Here is a 24,726-nt window from a genome sequence, read left to right as displayed (position 1 = left end):
GCTTATTAACACAGAGATGAAACGCAGCACGTTTATTTAAAAAAAAATACTTTACTGAAACGCAGCACGTTTTTTTAACACAGAGACAAGAAACATTTATTAACACAGAGACGAGATACATTTAATCGCCTTATTTGTGCACGAAAAGCACGGCGCGAGGCCTAGTGCGGCAGGCTTCGCGAGGGCTAGTGCGGCAGGCTTCGCGAGGCCTAGTGCAGAAGGTGGTGGTGGGGGGTGGTGGGGTGGTGGTGGTGGGGGGGTGGTGGTGGAGGGTGGTGGTGGAGGGTGGTGGTGGGGGGTGGTGGGGGGTGGTGAGGGCTGGTGGGAGGGGTGGTGTTGAGGGTGGTGTTGGGGGGTCTTTAAATCTCACAGCGTTTCTTGTCAAAACAAACACTTTTAATTAACATTACACTAGAATACAGTAATTTTTTCTTTAACTCCTCTATACCCGGTCGATATCCCTGTACCGGTACTAAGTATTATTCCTACCAGCCCACCCCGCAGGGTCCTGTTTTACACACACATATATATATAAATAACCTAGTTTAGTGGTGGGTTAGGGGTAGAGTCAGCCCTTGAGTAAACGGCGAATCGAAGCGACCGTCCCGGGCCCCGCGCTTTGGGGATGAGGCAGGGGCAGCGATTCGACGCCACGTGTCAGATGTGATACTTCCACTTTAGATTGAAGGCGTCGTGGGGGGGGGGGGGGGGGTCGGGGGGGTCGGGGGGGGCGGTCCCCTTACCTCCCGATGGGCGGCCCCGTTCATGAATATATTTTGAGATTCGTTTATTTCATTTGTTTCGCGTAAAACAACTGCTATTAGGCATCACCGCAACGAGCGCGCTCGCCGGTGAAGGCGGCGAAAGGAACGGCGCAACTCTGAACTTAATAAAAAACTGAGCGAAGCGCCAGGTCCCAAACCTTCGTAGCGGGCCTCGGTTCTGTGACGAACAATTCCAGATGTTGAAACGAGCGGTGGTGATAAATAAATAAATGAATGCTTCAGAAATGAAAATACCGCAACTTGTAAAAAAAAAAAAACTTGAGCCGCTGTGAAACTCGATCCGGTCTCGTGCACAAATTCTCAAACGTGTGCCACTTGGCAGCGAAAGAATGGGACTGCATTTTTGTCCTTCCCGCAGTAAATAAATCCATGTCATCTTTAATCACCCACAAAAGCCCCACTGAGCCTCAATATTTCTGTTCCAATAGAATCCTGCAATGGGATGTTTTCCCATTATTTGGGCATATTTTGTAAAGGTACGCTTGTGTTCCGACCGAAACGTCGTGTTCTATTATAATTTTTTCTACCCACGTGACTTTACCGAAAGAATCAGAGAGTATGGAATCCTGCAGTCGCGAAAGCTTCAAATCAAGATTGTAAAGGTGCAGCCCTGCAATGCCTTTCGCATGCCACTGCATGGCAGAAGGGCATCCATAGGAGGGAACTCTGGAGTTATAAGGCCTACTCTTCCACGCTGACCAGATGTCTTGGAAAAGGTGGAAATCCCCACACTTTTACCCCACCACATGTGATCTGCTGAGTGACTAACTGTGCTTCACCCATTCGTACAGCGAGGTGGACAGAGGCGTGGCAATTTAAGAATCCAGTCCACCTGTAAATTGATGCTGAAACCCATAATAGCATCGGCGTTGGCCGGAAAAAAATGACGGGAAAATCGGTGTACGCCGGAAACACTAAGCATTTCAAACAACACACATGCAGGTGCAGAACAAGCATTCAGCCTTATGCATTATGCAAAAAAGCCATCATCAGATCCTGAAGTACTGCATTGTTTTCCCCATGTCGGAGTTCACCATCAAATACATATCAGCAAATGTAACCGACTGACAGCAGCAGCAGTAGTGAGACAGAGACAGACAACGGTAGGCTGGTTTCATCCGTTTTAGGACCCATCAAACTTGCCCGTTATTTAAATTTGCCGTGCTGGGGGGTGGAATCGAACGGGAGACCGCTGGATTGCAAGTTCGATGTGCCAACAATTGCACCACTGTGGCAGAAAATACACGCGCACCAAGGGGATAGCATTCCAGAGTCTGGAATTGTCAGGTCACACGCCTACTTGCTGTGCCGCCGTCTCGTAACTGTTGACACTGCTTATTCGTAACCGCAAGGGCTTTAAGAGCACAATGAGGGAGTGACAGCAATTGCGTCCGATACTAAAACTGAACCTCGAACAGCAATATAAACTGTACGGTGATTTAAACAGCTTCAGCAGTACTCGAGTGTAGAGAGTTGCAAACAGAGAGAATGCAAGTGGGCGGTTAAGAACACGTGACCACAAGCACACGTGCGTGTTTACACACTTGAATGCAATGCATGAATAATAATAAGAATAATGTTTAATGTGGCCGGATGGCTTAGGGGAACCATGTTGTGTTAGTGCACTGAGCCGGCACTGTTGAGATCATGGGTTCAAATCCTGGCAGCCACCCGTAATTAAACCGTGTTCTCAAGTGGAGCGCGTTGAATGTCGCAGCCCACAAACAATTACTGGACAATGCTGCTGTGTATGCTTTGCTGCCGGTTGCACTGCTGTGAAGCACTCCGCTGGTCCAACTCATATGAGACTAGGCTCTAAGGCTCTAAGGAAAGCTGTCTCGGGTGTGGACCAATCAACTTCTTCAAGGACAGTGCATACATTATCAGAGTTATGTTTTTGTTTGCATGATGACTGCAGGTATTGTGGTCTATGCAAACATGACTCCTCGTAAAAAAGGTGTCAGTTTTGTTGCCAGATAAAAGGGTAAAAAAACAATTATCATATTTTTTACTGGCAAATGAGGTATCAATGGTGTAAATGCTTACCCCGAGCTCTCATACTCTGATGGTGCATTGTCTTTGAGTTGTGCACCTTTTGGCAGCATCTGGTCCAACCCATATGAGACTAGGCTCTAAGGAAAGCTGTCTCGGGTGTGGACCAATCAACTTCTTCAAGGACAGTGCATACATTATCAGAGTTATGTTTTTGTTTGCATTATGACTGCAGGTATTGTGGTCTATGCAAACATGACTCCTCGTAAAAAAAGGTGTCAGTTTTGTTGCCAGATAAAAGGGCAAAAAAACAATTGTCACTCCGCTGTGGTTCGCGGGTCGTACCGTATTGTGTCCAACGTTCCGCTCCAGGTGCCCCGAGGGATATTTTTTTCGAATTCAGTTGCTGAAGAAAGAAGCTTCCCAGCGCATGAAGCGAAACGTCGGACATCGTGCCATAAAATAATTGGCATGAACAGAAAACACATCAGAGAGCAATTACTCGACAACAAATATATAAAATTCGATGTCACTTAATTCGCTATAGTCCATCTCGGAGGACTACAAACATTCGTCCTTGATGAACCATGAGATGAATGCCTCTGCAGCTAAACGATTTGCAGAAGAGAGGGTATAACTGAATGTAAATGAATTGTGTTGAGTGGTGTATACTTGTTCTTGATATTATTACGCAATTGATAAAAAAACGGGGGCTTTGAATGTCCCCGGAAGACTGAGAGATTTCAGAGGAAAGCAGCTGTCTCAGCAAGAAGACACTTCTTGGAAAACCAGGACAGGTGGTAATCCTGTGGTCCTCTGTTCGGTGTGAAAGTTCCAAATGGACATCTGTTGCTCTTACAACATAAACTCAGGAAATCATGTCGTCAGCACATTTGGTATTCGCGCCGTCCTTATAGTGGCAAGGCCATCACAAATACCCTATATTTCTAGATTTGAAGCTTTCGTGACTGCAAGGAATCATCTTCTTAGGTTTTTTCGGTAAAGTCACGTAGAAAGTAAAATAAAATAAAAACAAAAATCACGACGTTTCGGATTGGCTACCATAGTCTGATGAGCTCCCCCCTCCCTCTCCCTCCCCCCTCAACTCGCTTTAAAGGGATTACATCTTGAATCATTGCCTCACTTGATACAGCTAATCTGGCTGTGACGGTCCCACCTGATGACGGAGACTTGTGTTGCCTCCGAAACGTCGTGATTTTTGTTTTTATTTTATTTTACTTTCTACGTGACTTTACAGAAAAAACCTAAGAAGATGACCCTATATTTCGCAGACAAATTCACTCTACAGTATATTCACAATCAGGGCCGATGAATGCTACGTGTTTTTACCATATTAAGTAACTTCTGGGCAGTTGTTCCAAAATTGGACCATGACACCGACACACACGGTCTGTTGTTGTTCGAGTAACATCACTGGAATCTCTAAGATCTACTCTGAAGCGGACGGCGCAGAGTGTAATTACGGTTAACATACCCCCAGTATTAACCAGGGCAACCGCACGGGGGTTCGAACTGCAAACTTTTGCAAGAAGCGGCATACGCGCTGCCACCCGGCCATGAAATGACACCGTGAACACAGCTGGAATACAAGTGAGATGATGAAACCAGATTCTCGGGAATCAGGTGGTGTCACCTGAGACACACACAAGTCAAACTAAAGACATTAAAGTTTCTTTGGCTTCAGTGCAATCAGACAAGACTCAACAAAAACCCGAAGCTAATCTTTCGGAGAATTCTCAGTCGAAGGGCAGAAACATCCCACAGCTACCCTAACACAACTGTCCTATTGTTCTTTTTTTAAACAATGCTTTATTTTAATCTGTGTTTGGCAGGTCAGCGACTGAATGCGACGCTTTGTGCTTGAGAGCAGCATTCTGTCAACACCTGCGCAGCTCGTGGAGACAGAGGGCTCCTCTGTTGGAATCGTCGAAGAAAATAGGTGAGAAGTCCAAAACTTTGGGGCCCTGTCATCGGAGCACTCGACTCACAATCAGAAGGTCGCAAGTTCAAATCCCAGTCGTCGTTTCAGCCCCTCATTATCCCTCCTGGGGTTGACAGCAGTTATCAGGTAGGCCCACTGGAACCCTGCCACACGAATGTGGACTGTCCTCCTCTGGCTCAGTGCCACCAACAGAGATGAGCTGCCGATGCACACACACACGTGGGTTTACAACGGTTATCGAATAGTCCGACAGGCCCCTGGCATACTAACGTGGGATATCCTCCGCTGGCTCAGTAAGATGAGCGCTAATCTAGATTTGAAGTTTTCATGACTGCAGGATTCCATATACTCTTTGGTTCTTTCGGTAAAGTCACGTAGGTATAAAATAAAATAAATTAAATCACGACGTTCGCACCTGATGTTGATTGCTTGTGTTGCAATCGAAACGTCGTGATTTTATTCATTTTATTTTATACCTACGTGCCTTTACCGAAAGAACCAAAGAGTAAGATGAGCGCTGACCCACATTTGTGTGTGTGTGTGAGACACTTTGAGACATTTCCAATAGCAGCGTTTTGACAGTGGCTCACGGAGCAGTAATGGGTGACACCTTGCACAACACGCATCGCTTAGCGACAATTCACTGTGGTTGTGTCACGTACGACTTGAGCAATCTATAATAGCGCGCGTAAATTGACAAGTGAGCAAGACATCTAAGCGTAGCTTAACGGCCTCGGAGTTGTGATGAGAAAGTGGGACAGGTGCGATCTCAGGTTGTCCAGCGTACATGTACAGAACTGTTCCATTCTTGTTTTGTAAGCCCCCGCCGCCCCTACCGATTCCGCCAATTATATTGCAATTGTACGACCGTATCCTACGGAATACTCGACGCACCATCTCCCCTGTATTTTAAAGCAAATGTTGGAGTCGGTGAACGTGAGAGATCAGATTTGTAAAACTTCGTTGATAATGAGGAACATGTATTTATTTGCATCTTACTTTCTGGAGCGTCCTACAATTGGGAGGATACCGGCATCGCGTCTTGTCACCGGATTACAAATCCATTCGGAGCTTTTGCAGAACAGTGGATCACTCCGAGTTAGAGAAGGGCCCGTGGAATGGGATATCACAGAACTGTTGCTGAAATCTGATATATCTTCCAGTGGCCACTTATTCACACTGGGAGAGGGGGGGGCAGTACTTTCCCACCCACCCTGTCAAATAGTAATGTTTATCGCATGTGATTTGGCCAGATTAAGTAAAAATAACATTACGATGGAGGTGGTTGTGTGCAGCTATTGATAATTCCCAGGCTAAGACCATCAACTCACGACACTTGAGACCCCGGGTTTGATCACAGGTTCGAAGTCGGAATCGAAAGCGATGTCAGCACAGCACTAAGATCTTTCAGCCGCCCGGCCACCTCCTCGTGTACGGCACATTACAAGTTTCTTATTCATTCTCAATGTGTCTCCTTTGCAAGGGAGATCTGGGAATATGGGGTGAATAAAGACGCAGTCCAAAAAAACGCACTGCTATCACAGCAACGCAGCGGTTGAAATTTGCTTCTATGGGGCCGTCCATAAATGACGTCACGCACCTGGGGGGGGGGGGGGTCAGACATTTGTGACGATGTGTGACGAGGGGGGGGCGGTTGAGAAATGGGACGTCACATCAAAATGCGCAACTTTAAATAAATATAGACAACACGTTCTACTTAAATAGACTTTTCATAAATGTTTTCTCCTACAACATCAGAGTGCAGCGCCACATAAAATACGCACTGCAATGACAATAGTTTTACGTTTTTTGAAGCATATTTTATTTGGGGGGGGGGGCAGAGCTTTGTGACGTCATGTTTGAGGGGGGTCTGACTTTTTGTGACGCCGTGTGACGAAGGGGGGGTGTGGTCAAAAATCGTCCAAAATCGCGTGACGTCATTTATGGTAAAAAAACAAAGTGACAAATTGGCTCTCAAATTCCCGGCTTCCTTCTACAGGAATACTTACGGCAACATCACAGACTTCAAATCCCCCTATTCGCGCTGAGCTCCATAGATGAACATATGAGCACAGCGTTTGCCGATATACCTAGGATCGTGAAGTTCCCACCTCATAAGTGGAAGTAAGGGGATTATTGCGCGGCTGTGACGTCCCCATGAGGCGCTCTGGCAGCGCACCTGAAAGTTTTGCAGCGTTCACTTTCAGCTCGTCGCCCTGATTAGAGACGTCTTTAACTCGTGGAAAAGAGATGACGTGATCACTCTACCTCTTATTGAAGAGATTTCTCAATTAGATTTCAGGAGCAATTCTGTGATATCTCCTTCCACGGGCCATTCTCTAACACGGGGTGAAACAGAGCCCAGGCAAATATCACATCCTTACGTTGCTTCAACAAAAAGCATGGCTTAGTTACGGCGTTTTTGGTGATTCGGATGAAAAATAAATTCGAATTGTTCCACAAATGTGACGTCACAAGAAGTGAGGTCACTTCCATGACATCACACCGGTGCTTTTCCCACGAGAAGCGGCGTAGCGTGGTGTTAGGTGACCTCACTGTCGTTGGTACGAAGGCACGAATAATAATTATGACGCGATGAAAATGTATACGGGAATCCCAATGATTCGATAACACTTACAAAGTACTGCAACTATTGTTTAACGATGTGTACGACGCTTGAAAATTGTATAGGTGTTTATACACTCATGTAATTTCTAACAATTTTGGATTTGGGATGCGATTCTGTGAAAGCAATATGTAAGTGGAGAGGACAGACTTATGTGTGCGATAACTCATGAATACTGGTCTCGTGGTGTGTGAACGGTGGAGCTATTTAACAACGAGTTCGAGTCAGCGAGAGGGGAGAGTGCAGTATTTTTAGACATCTGCCTGACAACAGGACACAGCGGAGGCAAGTCGAATCTTGCCGATATAGTCACTCGGGCAAACGGAATGACGCAACGACATTATCCGACACATCCTCTCGATGAATGGTCAGTGTGAACGACGGCGTGGCCCTGTAATCCAGCGACTTAGAGGTGGGGTTAACGGATCGCATAGAGATGGAGTCATATTGTTGCATGAGACATGCGACTTGAGGTTTAAGTGTTCTCTGCGGAGGGTGAGTTTTCTCAATGCACTCTGGTCTTCTTCCCACGAACTGACTTGGTCAAACATTTTCGATTTAAAGCTTTCGTGACTGCAGGGATTAATATTATTAGTTATTTCGGTAAAGTCACGTAGAAGGGAAACAATAAAATAATAAAAATATAAAAACAATAAAATCTATAAAATTCTCACGACGTTTCAACTGTAACACAAGCAATCATCATCAGGCGTTTTATTGTTTTATACATTTTTAAATTATTTTATTGTTTCCCTTCTACGTTACTTTACCGAAAGAACCAAGAATATTTGGTCAAACATCTCAAGCAGGTCCACGCCGATGATGCCACAACCTCCCCGTTGCTTCCTTCCTTATGCCAGAGCCAATTGCTGTTGTGGGTTTGACATCCAATCTCAACTATCTGCTCTCATAGTAACGCCTCATCATCTGATTGTAGATCTTCCCTCTCGTCGTCAAACTATGATTGCAACTCCACTGGCGGTGTCGGTAACAATCCCTCCTCTACACAAGTGTCCCACTCATCACAACCTTATCTCTCCCATATTCTTAGGTTTTTTTGGTAAAGTCACGTAGGTAAACAAATAAAATTAATAAAAGTAAAATAAAAATAAAATAAGGACGTGATTTTTATTTTATTTGTATTTTATTTTACTTTTATTAATTTCCAACACAATTTTCTGTGATGTTGTTGTATTGGCAGTCGTGCATGGACACACAAAACGAAACCGCTTCAACATATCCGTCAACAGCATTGCCCCCCCCCTCACCCCCCAAAGAGGAAATATTATACAATCGGGGATGTTTAAGGCAATTTCCCCTTCTTCATAGCGCCTGTAAAAGGTAAGTAAAATATTTCGTGACCGCAGGAATTCATCTTCTTTGGGTCTTTCGGTAAAGTCACGTAGGTAGTAGATATTTTCAAAGAAAATGAGAAAATAACAAAAAGCTACGACTTTTCGATCGCAACACAAGCGGTCGTCATCAGGAAAATGAAAAACGACCGCTTGTGTTGCGATCGAAACGTCGTAGTTTTTTGTTGTTATTTTTTTTTTACCTATCTACGTGACTTTACCGAAAGACCCAAAGGATACTTAAGTAAAATGTTTCTGTTTATAATTTCAATACTTTTTAATGTATGGTCAACTTCGTTCGCACTGTACGTGGCAAACCGTGCTAATCAGAGGTGCGGGGGACGGACAACAAACTAAGCACACAAAGCAGTTTTAAAGAAATTCGTTTTCAATCTAGATTTTAAAATGCATAGCTCCTGTGGCTTCCTAATGACGGAACGAAGAGCGTTCCAGACGGCCGCAGAAGCGCATCCGAAAGCTCGCGATGTAGTGACCGCCCTTCTTCGATGGCTAGTCAAATGCCGCTGCGAGGATGACCGGAATTCGCGTGATGGTTTATGTTCCTTGACACCTGAAAGATACTGAAAAGAACAGATCTGCATTCGCTAAATATAAATATTAAGTCTCACCTGTTTAAATGAACACAAGAAACAAGCAATTCGGCTTTTCTAAAAACAAACAATGCATATTCTTTGGTTCTTTCACGTAGAAGGGAAATAATAAAATGATATGAAGATATTTATATAAATATTTTTATATAAATATTTTTATATATTTATATAAATATATTTATATTATTGTATTATTTCCCTTCTACGTGACTTTACCGAAAGAACCAAGCATATGAATCCCTGCAGTCACGAAAGCTTTAAATCAAAATACAAACAATGCAGTCAAAGTTTTTTGTCCACCAAAGTTGGTGCTGTCATTAGAGATTCACGTCACAAGGGGAAAGTTGTAAGTTCAAGTCCTGGTCCAGGGGGTCATCCTTCTGTGCTTAATACATTGAGTACCACTGTCTGGGACATCAACAGCAGTCTCTCCAATGGAGAGACCTGCTTCCGCCATGGGAATATGGAATGTACACCACTGGCTCACGGCCACCAAAATACATGAATTCCAGGCAACACTCGGTTGAGCGTGATGACACTGGCGACCTTTTAATAGCTTGTTCAATAAATCAGACACGTTTGGCTTATGAAACGATAAGTTTCTGCCAAAAAAATATTCCAGAAACAGCGATCCTCATGCAAGAGTACTGCGCGATACACCCTACATGCATGCATGATTGTGCATATCTGACTAATGGACTGTTTAAACTTGTACGACCATTAAAATGCACAGCCACATTAAATAGAGATGATAAACATCTGCAAATTGCAGAATTAATTGGCTCCACAAACTCCTGCATATATGTTTCTTAAGCAAAGATATTAATCCGTTTTTAGCAGGCTACATTAGGCAAACATTAGCATTAGCCCACAAGGGATAATTACAGTCGAGACCACACAAATATAGTTGTGGGTAGCATTTACTTTGTGAGATATATTACCCAACATTAATAACCTTAAATGGCAATAATTTAGGAGCTGGTAGACTCTACAAAGCACTTACACTTATTAAAATGTAACACACAGCACTGGACACAATGAGGCTTTATAGAAATCAGATTTCTCTTAATAAACTACAATGCAAGAGAGAGAGAGAGATTGTATGCGGCCAGGTGGCACTGCGATTAAAATGTTTGGTGCGCATACGGAATTTGCAAGGTCATATTTTGGTCATGGTTCGGCTGAGCCTACCTATATAATCATTCCTACCACTGTGGGAAGGCGACAGTGATCGTTATGTGGAGAGACCAGCCCCAGGCATGATGACGTGGAATTTCTAACAGTAACACAGGGCCGCCACTAGAGTTGACCACCACTGCGTTGCTCATTCTTGACTTTGGCACAGACATACAAAGACAAGCCTCAACCGACTTTTTTGACAAACGCTGTTAGCGAGCACCTATTAAGGCTCACACAGAACATAAAGAGGTGGGGTGGTCAGCATCCACGCCTGGCCGTATTTGTCTCCCCAGTGCTGATGTTAAACACTGCATCAGTGTCATTATTTATGGCTGAGTTGACCTCGGGGAAGGCCAAGACAATTTCAGACGTGATTTTTTCCCCCTAAAGTTGAGCATTATGGATGGGATTTGAACCTAGATCTCTCAGATCGTAGCACAGAATACGAACCACTGCTCCACGACTCCAAAGACAAATATCCCGCCATATAAGCTACATAGGCTGATGGGGCAAGTGCTGCCAGCAAGCCCCTACAAAGGCCCGCACAGGGCTCGAAGGGGTATTGTAGCCAGAAATATGCCCTGCCGCCTTTGTCTCCCCAGCGCCAGCCTTAACAGACTGTGGGGGAAATGCTTGTTAGCGAGCACCTATGAAGGCCAGAGCGGTACACGAGGGAGTGGGTGGTCAGAACCTCGCCCGACCGCATTTTTCTCCCCAGTGGCGATGTTTACACACCGCACCAGGTACTCATTTCATGCTGAGTCGACCTAGGGGAGGCCCAGGACCGGTTCAGGTCATCGTCACCGGTGTTGGCCGTGAGCGGGAATCGAACCCGGGTCGCCAGGTTCACAGCGCAGCGTGCTAACCGCTACACCACCGCTCACCACTACCCACACGCACACACAAACACGTGCACAAGGCAAGAGAGAGAGGCGAGTCACAATATGCCAGCGAAACAAAGACAGTCGTTAATAAAAAAAAATCCTGAAATTGTGCATTTGCTCAAATTATTGGGCTCTGTTGATATCTGAAACAATGAACCCTCTGTGATGACCGACGACCGGGCGCTTCAATTCAAAGCACGGGGGAGCTGGCAACTTCGCTCACGTTTCCACGTGTCCACAGTATCACGAAGCTCGATCGTCTGAGGTCACAATGTGGGGAGCAAAACAAAAAGGCTGGGAAGAAAAATAAATCCGGGTCAGGTAACAAGTGGGGACTGGAAGGGCTTATAAGGCTGGGGTCTTCAATAATACTATTATTATAATGTATAGCACAATTTACTTTTGTCAAAATCATGAAAGGAAGGATGCTGATGTTTGATGATGATGCCATTTTAGGCCTTTGGGATTGTTCTCAGCAACTTTTTTCAGTAAAAAAATCGTCATCAGCAGCCACGGACAATCCACTGCTAGATGAAAGCCTCCCCAAGCCATCTGCATCTCTCACGATCCATCATCGTCAGTCGCTTGCCTCTGGCAGTGCCCCACGAGGTGCCATCAGAGCGAGTGGTTGGTATTTGTCGTCAGCATCGACGGTGGCGGTGCGTCCAGGTCAGCCGTGGCCTGCTCCGAGGTCGGCTGCAGTCCCGCCGGTAGCCCCGTCGCCGCGATCGATGGTGGTGTTGTTGGTGGTGTTGGTGGTGTTGGTCGTATTGGTGGTGGTGCGGGTGGTCGTGGTGTAGTTGGTGGTGATGTTGGTGGTGGTGTGGGTGGTGGTATTGGTGGTGGTGTAGGCGGTCGTGGTGTTGTTGGTGGTATTGGTGGTGGTGTTGGCGGTGTTGTTGGTGGTGTTGGTGGTGTTGGCGGTGTTGGTGGTGGTGGTGTTGGTGGTGTTGGTGGTGTGGGTGTTGGTGGTGTGGGTGGTGGTGGTGTTGGTGGTGGTGTTGGTGGTGGTGGCGTTGGTGTTGCATCTACCAGTCATCTCAGTCAGCCAACCCATGGCACCTGGGTCACTCCACACACAAACAAATCCGTGTACAAGCCCATGCACTAGCACTAGGAGCATTAATTATGCAATTGATTTATACAGTATATAACGTTGTATTTATATATGTTTCAAACATACACGAATTAACCTATACGCTTATGCACGTCAAATTGCGTGTATTCGTGCACTCCACGTGGCCTTAACGTGCACATAGCCTGGCACAAGCGCCGTGGTGACGTCTCCGCCACTTAGTGGCGAATGGCGCCTGGAGATCGAACCGGTGACCTCTGGGTTGCAAGTCCGGAGCACAGTAGGTGCAGTGTGTTGTTGGACGTGCGATAATCCTTGTTGACAGTTGTTGTCGAGCAGTCGCCTCTGCTCTCCCCTGAACCAGCAGTGGAAATTCCACATTTCCATGGCAGGGTAACGCGATATCAAAAACGGACCACTACTGACTTCCGAAAAAGTGGTACCTATTTTATAGGCCTGAGAATTATGATAGGCTGGGTCGACCAAAAATCCGGAATGGTAATTTTAAATAATCAGAGTGTGGGTATATATCGCTCTAACCGTACAATTAGGGGTTAATAAAGTGACAAATTGCGCAAATTGTAACAGAAGTGAGAATTGAGAGCCCATTGTCAATCCACTGCTGGATTAGAACCTCCCTCCCCACGCCGTGTCGTTCATGGAGGTTGTTTGATCATACTTCACTACGCCGATTATGCGCGCATTGGTGAGGTAGGGGTGGAAGGGGTCGCTCCGGACCGATATCACTCGCCATTGATGTGAGCCGTGGCTTGCGCGTTCACAGCGCACTGAGCTCACAACATCGTCACGGCTCCCTGATGTGGTCAACCATTAATTTGAAAGACGTGACGTATGTGCATTTACGTGGCCTAACGATCAGTTATCGTCTGTTGCCAATGTTTACACGCATTGTATCATCTGTCCACGTCGAATTGTGTTGTTTTGATGAGAGCGTGATAATGAGAAGATTGTCCCGTGTCGGCCTTCTGCGGTCCTCGCTGGCAGCACTTGCCCCAACAGTCTGCTAAGGCTATACGGGCGATATTTGCCTTTGTGCATATGTACGTGTGTGTGCATGAAGTATGTATGAATAAGTAGGTGCGTAAATATCCACTGATGTATTTTCATGCATATACGTGTGCGCAGATGTATCCACGTGTGTGTACACACTCGCGTGTGTGCATTTGTATAATATCGATCATGATTGTACAACAACAACAACAAAACCTGAGGTTTATTTGCAAGTCTGATGATCGTTAATTAAACACGGTAAAAATCGGTTAGCCGTTTGGCGCACGTATATGTCTGAAGAAATAAAAATTTTAAAAAATATAATGTAACCTTTTAAACTCAGAAGCGAATGGAGTTGCCGTGGTGTAGCGGCTCGCACACTGTGACTGTTCCAAAGTGTAGCAAATTCGAAATCGCGATCGATTTAAAGGTTCGGGAAAAAACCCACCAACCGGACATCGTTTCCAGCGGAATTGTCGAAATGAACGTCCCGAACGTACAAACGGCACGGCGGCCCGAGTCACCGCGTGGTTACATCTTGCCCTCGTTTCTCAGTTTAAAAGGGTGGAGATGTGCAAGCCCTGCTATTGCTCACGCCGCTGCTGGCAGAAGGGTCCTCCGCTGGGGCGAGGGTACTTGGTCTACTCTTTCACGCTGACCAGACGTTTTCGATAGGGAGGGCCGTTCTCACACTTTACCACGCCACACGCAACCTGCCGATATAATTACTGTGGCATATCCAATGTATCCTGCTGAATGGAACACGGGCGGGTGGGATTTAACACACTGGCTATACTGTTTCAACCGCTGCGCCGGGCGATAGGACCGAACTGGGGTCCTTTCATAGGTGCTCGCTAACAGCACTTGCCCCAACAGTCTGCTAAGGCTATATCGGGGTGAGATCTTTGTCTTTGTACTATAGTGTAGTGGTGAGCGCACTGCGCTACGAACCCCGGCGATCAGAGTCCACCTCGCGCTCTCAACCCACATCGGTGACGAATATTTGAACCTGTCGTGGGCCTCCCCTATGTCGACTCGGCCCTAAATAAAAACTGCACCTGGCGCGGTGTGTAGACATCGTCATTGGGCAGGCGAAGGCCACCCACACCAGCGCGTGCCACGCGCGCGCGCGCGCCGACCTTAAGAGGTGCTCGCTAACTAACAGCACCCCCCCCCCCCCGCCCACCAAGCAACAGTCTGTAAAAAAACAAGGCTATACGGGGGATCTTTGTCTTTGTAATACATGGCGAGGTGGCTATAGGTGGTGGTGGTGGGGGGGGGGTCACACGAGAATAAATATCACGAGGGCGCTTTGGCTGGCGTGCAGCGTCACCTTTGGGTCACGCATCGAACACTGCCGCGAGCGCTGCACTGGGCGCGAGAGACAGACCCCCTCTACCTCCTCCTCCCATCGCAGTGCCTCTCCCCCACAACGACACAAAGATCCCCCGTATAACCCACGCAAGGCTGCTGGGTCAAGTGCTGTTAGCGCGCGCGCACCTATGAAGGTCGGAACGGCGCACGAGCGGGGTTGTGATCTCAACCACGCCCGACCGCCTTTGTCTCCCCAGTGCTGGTATTTGCACCGGGTGCCACACGCGTTTAGCTATACGGACATCAGCGCAACCATCCGGCTCGCACGCGTGTGTGCTATGTTTGTGTGTATGCGTGTGCGTCTCACGTGTGTACGTGCGTGTACGTGTGCATCGTGGGGAGCGGTGGTGTAGTGGTTAGCGCACTGCGCTACGAACCCGGCGAACTTAGTTCAATTTATGCGAGTTAGATTCTGAGGTGCGTTCTATATGGACGTGTCTGTGGGCGCAGTATTGTGTACGTGTGTATGTGTACGTATGAGTGGGGAGCGGTGGCGTAGTGGTTCGCGCATTGCGCTACACCGGTGACGATTATCTGAACCGGTTCTGGGCCTCCACTAGGTCGACTCAGCCTCAACTTAGTACCTGGTGCGACGTGTGAACATCGCTACTGAGGAGACAAAGGAGGCCGGGCGTGCTGGCCACCCACCCCCTCGTGTACCGTTACGCCTTCACAGGTGCTCGTTAACAGTACTTGCCCCTACAGTCTGTTAATGCTATACGGGGGATCTCTATCGTTGTATGTATATGAGACCCAAGTTCCATTCCCGCTCACGGCGAACATCAGTGTCAAATGTCTGAATTTGTCCTGGGACTCCTCTAGGTTAACTCAGCCTCAAAAAGAGTACCGGGTACGGTGTGTAAACATCAGCTTACAGCACTTGCCCCAACAGTCCGTGAAGGCTACATGGGGGGTGGGGGGGGTATTTGTCTTTGTGTATTTGTGGACGCATCCGTATGAAAAGTATTGCATGCGCATGGCCGTATATGTCTGTGCCTGTACGCAGTTCTTTTCATATCGAACGACAATATTGCCGTGTTTACGTTCCATGTACATACCTGCTATGTAACTTGCATGCCAAGAGGTCATCGCTAACAACGCTTGCCCCAACAACGCTCTATGGGGGATCTTTGGCTGGCTGCCTTGCATACATATGTGTTTGCGGCGGTGCAGCTATTGGTACCAAACGAGTTGTGGGTTTCTCGAGACGAGGTAGACTCAGCCTTAAATAAACATCTGGTTCGCTGTGTGAACATCGACACTGGGGAGACAAATTCGGCCGGCGGTTGGGTGCCGACCACACCACATCGTCGCGTCCTGTCAGCCCTAATAGGTGCTCGCTAACAAAAAAAGCAATTGCACTTACAGTGTATCAGGATAATCCGATACGAAGGTTAACGTGCACGTGGGTCTTGGAGCGGTGGCGCTGTGGTTTGCGCACTGCTCTATGAGTCAATGTAGCTGACCGAGTTAGATTCTCGGATGTGTCTTGAACTGGGAATAAACAAAGCCTCACTCACCAGCGTGGTGAAGTATGTTCAATCACCCCCCCATTACCAATTTGGCACGGGGATGCCTTCATCCAGCAGTGGATCGATAAAGGGCCGTACGTGATTACGTGCTTGTGTTCAGGTGTAGTTATACATACGTGTTTATGTATACGTAGTGAATATGCACGTGTGGATGTGTGCATACACATGTGGTACTGTTTTCCAGCACCGATGAAGCCGACAAGCCGAACGGGGGGTGTGTGGCTAGCACCACTCCCGGCCGCCTTTGTCTCCCCAGTGGCGATGTTTACACAACGCACCAGGTACTCATTCGATGCCCAGTAACCGTTTCAGATAATGGCCAATGGTGTTGGTGGAATCGAACTCGGGTCTCCGGGTTCGAAGCCCATTGCACTACCACACACACACTTACAAGCAAACGTGAACGTACACGCACGTCGAACATTTACTCAAAAGAGATGATCCATTGAGCCATTTAAACCGGATGAGAAAACGTGTGTTAGCGAGCATCTATTTGGGCGGACGTGACGCACACTACACAAGGTAATTAGTTCAGGCCGAGTCAGCCTAAAGGCGGCCCAAGTGGCCTGGAATCGTAGCGCATTGCGGTGTCCCACTGGACACACAACACGCGCGCACGCGCACATATCAGCCACACGGATTGAAGACTGCATGTGTGATGCTGCTGTTTATTAGATGACAAAGATCTTCCGTATAGCCTTAACAGACTGTTGGGGCAAGTGCCGTTAGCGAGCACCTATGAAGGCCAGAACGGCACAAGAGGGGGTGGGTGGCTAGCACCACGCCCGGCCGCCTTTGTATCCCTAGTGGCGATGTTTTTACACACTGCACCAGGTAGTCATTTGAGGCTGAGTCGACCTAGGGGAGGCCCAGAACCGGTTCAGACAATCGTCACTGGTGTTGGCCGTGAGCGGGAATCGAACCCAGGCCGCCAGGTTCATAGCGCAGCGCGCTAACCGCTACACCACCGCTCCCCACTACACACACGTACACACGCGCATGTAAATATGTGCACACGTGCCCTTGCATGTGTGATGCAGGTGTTAGGTGGATTATTGCATCGCGGGATCGTCAGAAGTGGCGTCGTCTTGGCGAGTGTTTCATCCAGCAGAGAATTGATCATGGCTGATGGTAATGATGACGGTGCGCGCTTACTACATGTGCACGTATAGCTTCACAGCGTATCGGATTCCTCCATCCTCAATGAAGATTCCGTATCTGTACGTGAGTCAAATCCACAGCTGAACGCGTCTCCCGCTGTTCGCTGACGCCGGGGTGCGTGTGTGAAGCAACTCTCATCGCCGGTTGGCGGTGGCCAACCGGCGATGGCAACTCCACGTTCCCCTGACATTGAGCAATATAATGTACCTACAGTATACACAGGCGCTTGAATTGCAGTGCTGTGCCGTTTGCCCAATATCGCGTGGGTCGTCATTACGGCGGTCTTTGACATACATGGAGATGACGCGCTCGACATAGCAATGTGGAATTTCCAACCGCTGGCTCAGCGCTTTGACCTTTGACGCCGCATACACGCCTACACGGCAGATGCCACAATCCCGCTTAGCCAGAGGCTGCACGACTGTTGTGGGAAAAAGCGTTGTTTGCGAGCACCTGTTACAACCTAACGATGGCGCGATCATCACCATCGTCATCACGACTACCACCAACCACCACGCCAGCAAGTCACTTGACATCTGAACCTGCGCCCACCACCCTCTACCTCGACTCGGACTGAAGTGAGTAAAGGTACCTCGTTGTGTTGTGCCAACATCGGCACTGGGGATACAAAGGCGGCGAGGGCGTGATGCTAGCCGCAACAGTCCCGCCCGTGCCCGCCTGCCCGCTTTCATCGGTTGCTTGCGAACAGCGACTTGGCCCAAAAGAACCCTGCAATGTCTATGCGCCGACACACGTCGCGTGCTGTAGGTGCTTGCTCAAAGCACCTCTTGCGATGCGGCGGGCAGTATATTAGGCGGCTCGCTCTGTATGCTCGCTATTCAAGAAGGCGCCCCATTATTGTGACTTATGAGCCTAAATGCCAGGCGAGGCTATACTTAACAAGGGCGAGTTTGTGTCCCGAAATTATAGCTCTCTCTCTCTCTTTCCCCACTGCCGTCCCCGTGCGATCGATTAAGGACGAGGGGATTAGTGAGGGGCGGAGCGGAGAGCGTGTTACTGCACAGGGGTGAGACACGAATTTGCCCTGAAGACATTTGAACACAGACACACGCACTACACACATTACATTCTGACACACACGCACACTCACACCTGCGGCCACGCACATATATATACACAAGACAAATGTCCCCCGTATAGCCTGCGCAGACTGTTGGGGCAAGTGCTGTTAGCGAGCTCCTCTTCACACGAGGCGGTGGTTGACCAGTACTATGTCCGGCTCCATTTGTCTCCCGTGTGGCGATGTTTACACTCAGCACTAGGGACTCGTTTGAGGCTGAGTCGACCTAGGGGAGGTCCAAGATCGGTTAAGATAATCGTCACTGGTATCGGCCGTGTGCGAACCGGGTTCGTAACGCAGTGCGTTAACCACTGCACCACCGCTCCCCAAAGACAAAGATCACCCGTATAGCCTTCAGTAGACTGTGGGGGCAAGTGCTGTTAGCGAGAAGTATCGCTCACCACAAAGACAAAGATCCCCCGTATAGCCTTAACAGACTGTGGGGGCAAGTGCTGTTAGCGAGCACCTATGAAGGCTGGAACGCTACACTAGGGGGTGGGTGGCCAGCACCACGACCGACCGCCTTTGTCTCCCCAGTGGCGATGTTTAAACACCGCACCAGGTTCTCATTTCAGGCTGAGTCGACCTAGGGAAGGCCCAGGACCGGATCAGATAATCGTCACCGGTGTTGGCCGTGAGCGGGAATCGAATCCGGGTCGCCAGGTTCATAGCGCAGCGCGCTAACCGCTACACTACCGCTCCCCACACACACTTGCATTCATTCACGCACACACATACAGCCACGCACACTTATACACAAAGACAACGATGTTTCCACAGCCTTTGACAGACTATAACTATTGGGGCGAGTGCTGTTAGCGAGCACCTATTAAGGGGGGGGGGGGGAGGTGTAAGCTGGCTACACACCCGACCGCCTTTGTCTCCTCAGCTCTGACCTTCAGCTATTCACACAGCACCACGTACTAATTTAAGTCTGAGTCGACCTACGGAAATGCGTTGACTCAGATATCAATTTCATCTGATAAAACACACATACGCACACACATAAAGCAATAAATAAATCTGTACTAGTAAAAGTGTATAAATATCGTTTATATAGAGTCAACGTGTCCCGGTGCCTCAACCAGCATCGGAATTTGCTCATATCTGTTACGCATTCACAGCTTCCTGGACATTCCACGTTTCCTATATGATGACTCGTACATCCATACACGTATTGACTGCCCTCCTGCATCAAGTGAAACAGTATCGCCAGTTAGTTGATACTCATCTTACCGACCGCTGATGGATTACAATAATTATTATTTGAAAGATGCGTTGACCATTGCTGTGGGTTTGAACTCATGTTTTCAGTCGTGGACGGTCAATTTACTCGGGAAGAGCTGACACATACACTGCATAGGCCGCCGCGGTGGCGAGATGTTAACTACCTCGCCTGGTATACAGGAGGTCGTGGGTTCGATCCCGATCCCGACCCTGGCGCCTGTATATTTTGAGTTTGCATTTCTCTCTCCCCGTGGTCGCGTGGATTTTTCTCCGGGTTCTCCGGGTTTTCCCTCCACATTTATAAACATGCCTTTAGAGTGTTTGGCTACTATAACTTTCCACATGATAAGGCAGGCACATCGTTGTGGCTATCATTTGCGGCCAGGTCGCTTCTGAAAGAAAATCGATATAGCTCAGCGAGCCTTACCTAGTAAAATAGTTTATAATAATACACACACGCAAGACATCCCCATCTCCTGGTTCCAGTCCTAAGCCAGGAATGGAAATTCATCGTTCCTATGGTGGGGGCGAGTCCATCTATGAAGCAACCACTGTCGACTTCCCTCGCAAAGTAGTAGGTGTTTTAGCGACCCCTGGAAAGATCGATGGGCTGAGTGAACCCTCAATCAGGATTTGAACTGCTCACTCTATTGAGTCACCTCGCCGGCTATTAGCCCAGTAGACGTTGTTTAGTAGCGACGATTGTGTGACTTGTAAACTATGTTTACACTGGTAAGTATTTCACACGACATATACTATATAGACTGTATAGCACGAAGTCAATATCGCACACAGTCTATACAGTATATAGATTAATGTCTACTGTACTGCATACACAAACAATAATGTATATTGTGTATGCAATGCCGTACATTAACAGTACTGTGTACTGTATTAATATGCAATCATCTTAACACATGTGCACACATACTGACAGCTCCGTTTACGGCACTAAGCCCAGTGATGGCAATTCCACGTTCTTATGCTGGGGTGCAGTACTATCCATTGGACGACCACTGTCGCCCAATTTCACGTAGATAAATCACACATTGAAGCGCTGATTAAAAAAAAAACATGTAAAAATGAATATGCACGCAGAGCGGTGGCGCAGTGGTTAGCGTCACCGCACTGTGAACACAGCGACCGTGAGTTTCTGCTCCCCAGTTCGGCAGCGAACATCAACAACGGCGGGGAGATGTCTAACGCCAAGTCAGCAAGCCGCGCAGGCCAGCGTGGTGAAGTATGGTCAGACAACGCACGTGATCGACACGTCGCTACGGAGCAAAGGTCAATAAATCACGCGAATTTATTTGTACACCCATCAAGAATACAACACAAACCTTGCATACACCATTCTGTACTAACGCCGTCTGTGTGTTATTGCATTTCAATTACGCGCAGACCACACAACTCACACACGGTGTAGGCAGTGTATTATGCAATCTTCATATTAATATCCTGTATGCCCCCGCCATAGGAATGTGGAATGTTTCTCATTGGATGATGGCATGCCACGCAGCGCGTCTGCACGCTAAACATTTAGCGATAAGCGGGGAAGTCTCCTGCACACCCCCCTCCCCTCCCCCCAAGCCGACCACTGCTGATTTACCGCAATGAGATAGTGCGTGAAAGGTTCCACTAAGCGGCGCAGTGCGTGAGTTGGTGGACTACACAGCAGCAGCAGCAACAGAGGGTGGCAGAAGATACCCATTGGCATTTAGCAGACGCTGTCGAACGCCGCAGGATCGCGTTCGCAGGCTCGATCTCCTGGTGCGGCAGTTGAAGCGATAGTAAGACGATAAAAAAAAAGTTCTGCCCGTAAGTCGATCGGTATGCGGATGTGGTATGTCGTGTGTGGTGGGGTACAGTTTGTGTGTGTGTGTACTTTCACTCGTTCCGAGTCGTATTGGCTGGAGTTGAAGAGTAGGCCGAATACCAATCCGGAGGGTGCTCTATGGAATAACGAATAAGGCAGAGGCAGCCAAGGAGTGGCACGTGGACGGGAACACGTGCACCCGAGGAGATGGAACGGGTGAGATCAGCTCGACATTTGTGCATAACAGCACAACAAAACGACGCGATAACTATGACAGTACTACGTAGTCACATACAACAGCATAAAACATGCCGTGTAAACAAAGCGTTTATTTATTAGAAGGTTAAACAAAACAGAATCGGCCATTGGTTAAAAAAATAACCCGTTACAAATACAAAACAACCACGACAGGAACTGGCTACAAGAATGCAGGACCGCCTAAAAAAAACATTGCCTTAAGACTTAGTGAAACTCTTCTAGATGAGCGAATATGAACGCGTTACGATACACCGTATAGATTACATTTCGCTGTCGTCTGCTGACCTAACATAACGTCGTCATTCCAGGGTCGATACAGTTTGTACCAATGTGTGGAGAAATCAAGAGTTCCCGGAGACGACCTTACTGCTTCCGCCTCGAGAATGTGAAATATCATCCCACAACTGGCTCATGCAAAGTTCGTAACAAGCATGAGCGCTGAATAAGCTCTATAACTAGACCGCATGGCATAGCTTTTCGATAAAAGCCTTAACATAATCTTGATTTGAATCTTTACATAATCTCAAGCGGCCGTGCTGTATTGCGGGGAGCGTTGGCGTCGTGGTTAGCGCACTTCGGAATCCTGAGTTAATTTCCTTCTTCAGCGATGATTACCTTAACCGATTTAACAACAGCAACACACGAGGATTCAGCACGTACCAAGAGCTCTGGGCCTTATCCAGACCATCATCTCAATAGAACTGGATGTGTGGTCGCGTTATTGTTTAGAACCCCAACTCAAAGGCTTGACACAACGTGGCCATCCAATGAGTTGCTGTTCTGCTACATATTTGTATGGTAATCTTAACCGCATACTCGGTCGACTCAGCCTCAAGTGAGAACCCATAATGCGGTTTGCAAACATCAGCACTGGGGAGTGCGTAGTTTCTGACCACGCCACTCACTCGTGCGCCTTAATAGGCTCTCGCTTACAGCACTCGCCCCAACAGCCCGTGTAGGGGGAGGGGATCTTCATCCTCATTGTTCGCGATGTACTGAAGCCGTCACACTCTCCTACGTAAGCTTGAAACACCTCAGAGCTTGTGTGTCTTAATCTTGATTTGTCTTGTCGCACACGTTTGAAGGGCGCGCGCGCGCGCGCGAGCAGGAAATACAATCACATCTGGTTGTCTCTCCTCGAGCATGCATTTTCTCACGGAACATGATCGGGGAACGCTGGCAGACTGGAGTAGACACGTGACTGGTTGCTGGGAGCCACAGCCCTAGCGAGAGGGATACTCGACGTGGTGGGCCGGGTGCGGAATCTTCCCCCCCTCACTCCAGGCTCGCCAACCCGGACTGACTCGGAAGTCCCTGCCTTCAGTTTAGGTGGTTTATATAAGTTGCAATAACAGGTTACAGAGCACAGCAAGGCATACGGCTTGCTGTTCATACATTGCACGAGGCTTAGAATAGCGTTGCACACTTTTACCTGTGGAGTAGATAGATGCTATGGAATAACATAATCCAACCTGGGGCATTGCTTTGTTGCATGTGTATATATATATATATTTTGTATAACACGTAATTAATGAGTCCCAGGATTAACGTTTCAGGAGGTTCCTACATTGGCGACATCACTTTTGCAAAGGTCTTTTGTATATTATTCATTCGTAACTGTACATGGGTACAAGTATTCATTTATCAGCGCTTAGGTACGCGAGTGTGCATTTGCACTAATAGCAATCCCGCCATTCGCCACCACTAAGTGGCGGAGACGTCACCATGGCGCTTGTGCCAGGCTATGTGCACGTTAAGGCCACGTGGAGTGCACAAAAACACGCACTTCAACGTACATAAGCATATAGGTTGATTCGTGTATAATTGAAACATAACAACGTAAAAACTGTAAAACTCAATTGCATAATTAATGCTCCTATGGCATGGCATTACACACGTACATGTTTGTGTATGAACTGAATATGCTTAAAATGTACAATATTACACATTCTATCTGTATACATTGGGTATATATGAATGTGCGATATACTCAATTGGCATGACGCGCACCAATCATCGCCCCTACTGGAAGATTGCTGCCCACTTGGAGACCATGGGGGTGCTCTTTAAATGTTTGACATGGGATGCGATCTCAGGCGATGGGTTGCTGTGGCATGGTATTCGCATCGTCCGTGTACATATTCATGAAGTACATATGCTGTGCGCGGCTGTGACACATTGCCCGTTAATCAAGTATACATCCGTGTGTATGTGCCGTGAGTATCGATTGAAGGTATGATTGCCAACGGCGACGAATAATCACAGGGGGAGCAAGCCACGGAGCGGAACGCGCCCGAGAGGGGACATCAAGGGGGGAGATGGAGCGATGGAATATGCAGGTGCTGGTATCGCAGGACCGTGAGAGATGGTGACGGAACGAGGAGGACCTAAACCAGCAGTGGATTGACAATGGTTCATGATTATGTCATTCCCATGCACACGTGTGCATATTCATACATACGCAATGTCCCATATCTCACGCACACGTCATCTCGTTATCACGGCTGTGACTATCACAGCCGTCAGTTTCGATGCATACCAAACCAGCAACGTGTACATGCTCGCATATAACAACAGCAGACGCTACGCGCAGAGGTGTATAATGATATATAACGTGGGGATAATTATCTATTCATCATTTTAATCCTCTGGCACACAGAGTCAATGATCCATATACAATGCGATGCCTGTAGTTAAAACACGTTACATTCACACCAACATACTTCAACACGCTTTAAAATAAAATACATGATACGTATTATATCAACAGCACACGCGCGCGCGCACGCACAAAAGGGC

The 24,726-nt window shown here is 47.7% G+C and overlaps 1 protein-coding gene and 1 long non-coding RNA gene across 3 annotated transcripts in view; both read left to right on the top strand.

The window, feature by feature from the left end:
• Positions 1-14,771: 14,771 nt before the first annotated feature.
• On the top strand, positions 14,772-22,448 carry LOC144942024 (uncharacterized). 2 transcript variants are annotated; one of them, XR_013639306.1, is made up of 4 exons: positions 14,772-15,054; positions 17,425-18,123; positions 18,523-18,572; positions 21,018-22,448. It is a non-coding gene; the product is annotated as an uncharacterized LOC144942024 (long non-coding RNA). The 2 variants fall into 2 exon arrangements; XR_013639307.1 differs by lacking the exon at positions 18,523-18,572.
• Positions 22,449-23,946: 1,498 nt separating this feature from the next.
• LOC144942022 (uncharacterized) overlaps positions 23,947-24,726 on the top strand; it is a 45,949-nt gene continuing 45,169 nt past the window's right edge. The window contains exon 1 of the mRNA XM_078868633.1: positions 23,947-24,266. Coding sequence (XP_078724759.1) covers positions 24,246-24,266 — 21 coding nt within the window. The 5' untranslated portion in view covers positions 23,947-24,245. The remainder of the gene's footprint in view (positions 24,267-24,726) is intronic.

Source organism: Lampetra fluviatilis, chromosome 26 (genome assembly GCF_964198595.1).
Source record: "Lampetra fluviatilis chromosome 26, kcLamFluv1.1, whole genome shotgun sequence".
Taxonomy (NCBI): Eukaryota; Metazoa; Chordata; class Hyperoartia; order Petromyzontiformes; family Petromyzontidae; genus Lampetra; species Lampetra fluviatilis.
This window is presented reverse-complemented; position numbering and strand designations above follow the sequence as displayed.